The sequence below is a fragment of the Saccostrea cucullata genome, unplaced genomic scaffold (genome assembly GCF_032062105.1).
Source record: "Saccostrea cucullata isolate Sc308-1 unplaced genomic scaffold, CSIRO_AGI_Scuc_v1 ctg10132, whole genome shotgun sequence".
NCBI classification, from domain to species: Eukaryota; Metazoa; Mollusca; class Bivalvia; order Ostreida; family Ostreidae; genus Saccostrea; species Saccostrea cuccullata.
In genome coordinates, this window is record NW_026923686.1 from 17,501 (window position 1) to 22,270 (window position 4,770).

Below are 4,770 nucleotides of genomic sequence, written 5' to 3' on the forward strand. Positions count from 1 at the left end.
ACGGGTTGATTGTATATACTCCGGAATATCTGTTCCCCTTCTGATATAATTCTGAACAATCTTTGCCTGAAATAATGCAAACAGTGATTAAGTATCAAACCAAGATGGTTTGAAAATAATCGAAAATAAATGACTTAATACTTTAAAATCTCACCTGAGCTGAAAGCATTTAACTGATCACATTTCATTTTTAATCCGTCTGTCTGTCCGTCCATCTGTAACACTTCTCTTCAGAACCACTGCACCCATTTCATTTAAACTTGCCAAAAGGCATTCTTGGGTAACGGGAATTCAAATTTGTTCCAATAAAGGGTCCCATCTTTTTCAAGGGAAATAATTCGGAAATAGTGAAAAATTATTGGCAGCTCTTAAAAATATTCTTCTCAAGAACCATCTGTTCCAAAAACTTAAAACTTGACGGAAACCTTCTTTATAAAGTGTAGATTCAAGTTAATTCAAATGATGACTCCAAGGGAAGGAAGGGGCCTCAAACAAAGTTAAACTGTAGAATAATTAAGTAAATATTTTTTTAAAAATTCTTCTCCTTAAGAACAACAAAGCCATGATTAGTCAAATCGATATGGAAACATCGTCAAGTAGTGTGACTCAAATCTCTTCAAGGATGTGCCACAACGCGGATCAAAGTTTAGATTAGGAATATATAGAAAAAAAATCTTTTAAAAAAATCTCTTAAAAAACAACAAGGCCATGATCAGTCGTAAGCATTCTAAAGAAGTGTAAATACAAATTTGTTTACTTTAAAGAGGGACCACAATGAAAGATCAAATTTTTATTAAGGAATTTATAGGAAAAATTCTTTTAAAATATTCTGCTCAAAAACAGCAAAGCCGTTAGTCAAATTGATACGGAAGCATCCTCAGATAGTGTCCCCACCCCTTGTAAAGTTTCCAATGCTGAACTGATTTGTGCTGTCTTCTCGCAAATAGTATGCTCATGTTAGCGATGTAACCCATGGACCTCTTTTTTCAATTTACTTTTCTCTTATGCGCAAAGCTTTGATTAATAAAGGTTAAAAACGATAAAAACATCAAGTGAATTGAAATAGAAAAGAAAATTTTGATTGTTTTATTTCAAAGTCTGTTTACGAATTAATCGATAATCTTAAACGGTTTAGATAAATTGCTTCAGTTCTTGATGAATGAAAATAAGAAACTGTATGTCGTGACTTAATAAAAGTAAAATATGGAGATAACGAACATTAATCAAATTCCGAAGTCAGTTGAAACAATTCAAGTTCGGGGCAGAGAAAACACGGACCTCTAAAAACATCAGAAGTGGGATCAAGTGCCACAAAGGAGTAAGAATCCCCTATCGATCGGACCTACCATGTGCTCCTTGTCACGAGCAAGCAAATGAAAAATTTGTTATAACATAAATTGTAAAAATTAAAATGAGAAGAACCATTTTTAGTAAATAAATCCTGACATTTATCAGAAACAGAAATCCAGTCTTTGATGTACAAAAGAATGCTGAAAAAAATATGTAAAATATAAAATCAAATGCTACATATTTATACTTACACCACTGTGTCTTGTAATATTTCCATCCTGATCCTGGTATCATTTCACTGATGTTGCAATATACATGTAATCGACATTGTTTTGTTTCCGAATGATATCCAGTGCATGAACATTTGCCCTTACACATTGACACACATGCGGCTAAAGACATTACTTGATTATAACCTCCAATTAAATGACCATTCTCAAATTTATTTTCTGCATCCGGTATGTATGTAAAATCAGAAGTGCAGATTCTGGTTAAAGAAATATCAAAGACACTGCACAAAATACACATAATGAGGCACCTCATTTTTCACCAATTAATCCAAAAGAAGTAGAAATTATGAAAAAAAATTTAAATGCGTGTACTTGAGGATCGACCTGATGTCGTTTTTTAAAACTTGTTTGCTATTCGGAAAATATACATTTTTAAGTTGTTTTTTTTTTAATTCATTGATTTAAACAAGCAAAATTTCCACATGGCATGCTGCTAATATTGAATTTTAAATAAGCAGCTTATCAGTGGGATGATTTTACAATAGCTTTCCTAAACATGAACAGAATTTCGAGGTGCAGCTCAAGAAGACAATATGTAGACAAATTAAAACTTACTAGTAAAGCAATGAAGATATCATATTTTCCTAAATTATACTTTCAATTTTGATAAGTTGAATCTGATTTGTTTAGAAACATTTGTTTGATAAGTGGCCCATAGGCCACATCGCTCACCTGAGAACATCAGCTGGGAAAAAACACAAATCAATTTAGTGTTCAAAAGTTTACTTGGAAGGGGGGTGGGGATGATACTACTTGAGGATGTCTCCATATTAACATAGCAGATAATTTTGCTGTTCTTGAGAATATTTTTAAAGATTTTCATCCCATGTATTAATTTGTAAAAGTTTTTATCTTCCATTGTGGCCCCTCCCTACCCTCTTGGGTCATGATTAGAATAAATTTGAAACTTCACTACATGATACAGACATATCAGTATACAATGTAACTATTATATACAGTTTTTAGCTCACCTGAGCCGAAGGCTCAAGTGAGCTTTTCTGATCACATTTTGTCCGGCGTCCGTCTGTCCGTCTGTCTGTCTGTAAACTTTTCACATTTTCGACTTCTTCTCAAGAACCGCTGGGCCAATTTCAACCAAACTTGCCACAAAGTATCCTTGGGTGAAGGGGATTCAAGTTTGTTCAAATGAAGGGCCACCCCCTTATTCAAGGGGAGATAATTGGGAATTAATGAAAATTTAGTGGTACATTTTAAAAATCTTCTTCTCAAGAACCACTGTGCCAGGAAAGATGAAACTTATGGGAAACATCCTCAGATAGTGTAGATTCAAATTTGTTCAAATCATGACCCCCGGGGGTAGGGCGGGGTCAAAATGGCCGACCAAAATTTTTACATAGAAATATATAGGAAAATTCTTTAAAAATCTTCTTCTCAAGAATGACAAAGCCATAATTCATCATATTTATATGGGAGCATGCTCAGGTAGTGTAGATTCAAGTTTGTTCAAATCATGACCCCCCGGGTAAGGGCGGGGCCAAAATGGCCGACCAAAGTTTTACATAGAAATATATAGGAAAATTCTTTAAAAATCTTCTTCTCAAGAATGACAAAGCCATAATTCATCATATTTATATGAAAGCATGCTCAGGTAGTGTAGATTCAAGTTTGTTCAAATCATGACCCCCGGGGGTAGGGCGGGGCCAAAATGGCTGACAAATGTTTTACATAGAAATATATAGGAAAATTCTTTAAAAATCTTCTTCTCAAGAATGACAAAGCCATTATTCATCATATTTATATGGAAACATGTTCAGGTAGTGTAGATTCAATTTTGTTCAAATCATGACCCCCGGGGGTAGAGTGGGGCCAAAATGGCCGACCAAAGTTTTACATAGAAATATATAGGAAAATTCTTTAAAAATCTTCTTCTCAAGAATGATAAAGCCATAATTCATCATATATATATGGAAGCATGTTCAGGTAGTGTAGATTCAAGTTTGTTCAAATCATGACCCCCGGGGGTAGGGCGGGGCCAAAATGGCCGACCAAAGTTTTACATAGAAATATATAGGAAAATTCTTTAAAAATCTTCTTCTCAAGAATGATAAAGCCATAATTCATCATATTTATATGGAAGCATGCTCAGGTAGTGTAGATTCAAGTTTGTTCAAATCATGACCCCCGGGGGTAGGGCGGGGCCAAAATGGCCGACCAAAGTTTTACATAGAAATATATAGGAAAATTCTTTAAAAATCTTCTTCTCAAGAATGATAAAGCCATAATTCATCATATTTATATGGAAACATGTTCAGGTAGTGTAGATTCAATTTTGTTCAAATCATGACCCCCGGGGGTAGGGCGGGGCCAAAATGGCCGACCAAAGTTTTACATAGAAATATATAGGAAAATTCTTTAAAAATCTTCTTTTCAATCATTTTCTAAAAAATAGCAAATCCATGATTGGTCAATGGGACTACTTTTGGATTTAAACTTTACAATAAAAAGCCATTTTATACTAGTCCTACCCTTGGTGCTCAGGTGAGCGATGTGGCCCATGGGCCTCTTGTTTGTTCTTGAGAGGAAGATTTTTTCCTCTATTTTCTCATGAAAAACTTTGATCCCCATTGTGATTGTGGTCCCACCCTTCCTTGGGGGTTATGATTTGAACAAACTTGAATCTACAACTACTAAAGGATGCTTCCATATAAATATCAGCAACCATGCTTTATCGTTCATGAGAAGATTTTTCATTTTTTTCCCCATATGTGACGCGCCAAGCAAAAACCTCCCTTATCTCTATTATGACGTAACGTCAAAATACGCGTCTAAAGTCAATAAGGTAAAAGCGACGTAAAAACGCCTTCTCGAGAAAAAACTCTCATCTGAAGAACAAGGGGATGTTGTTTTATTTATATGCTGAGGAAGATTCCTGGGTGTTGTTTGATGTAGTTTATTCTTTAAGAAGTCATTCTCCGTCAAGTATCTTTGTGACGTATCCTTTTCACAGTTATTAAATTTTAAAGATAAGGCCGTTTTTAAAATTGAGTATGATTGCCGTCTTTCTATTCGCTTAAAAAAAATTGCGTCGGTAGGTAGGTCGATTTTTCTTTTGTCGGAAATGTTCAATATTGAATAAAGGCGTTTCTGAAAAAAAAATAGTTGTTAATTGGATGAGAAAATTCCGGAATGAATAACTTGGAGGTTTTAAAAAGATTTTAGTCGGTTCATC

The 4,770-nt window shown here is 34.5% G+C and overlaps 1 protein-coding gene across 1 annotated transcript in view; it reads right to left on the reverse strand.

Annotated features, from left to right (window-relative positions):
* LOC134264665 (fibroleukin-like) overlaps positions 1 to 1,834 on the reverse strand; it is an 11,993-nt gene extending 10,159 nt beyond the window's left edge. Inside the window, exons 1-2 of the mRNA XM_062746928.1 lie at positions 1,542 to 1,834; positions 1 to 66 (exon numbers count right to left, since the gene is read on the reverse strand). The exon at positions 1 to 66 is cut by the window's left edge and continues 65 nt beyond it. Coding sequence (XP_062602912.1) covers positions 1 to 66; positions 1,542 to 1,833 — 358 coding nt within the window. The 5' untranslated portion in view covers position 1,834. The remainder of the gene's footprint in view (positions 67 to 1,541) is intronic.
* Between the last annotated feature and the right edge of the window lie 2,936 nt (positions 1,835 to 4,770).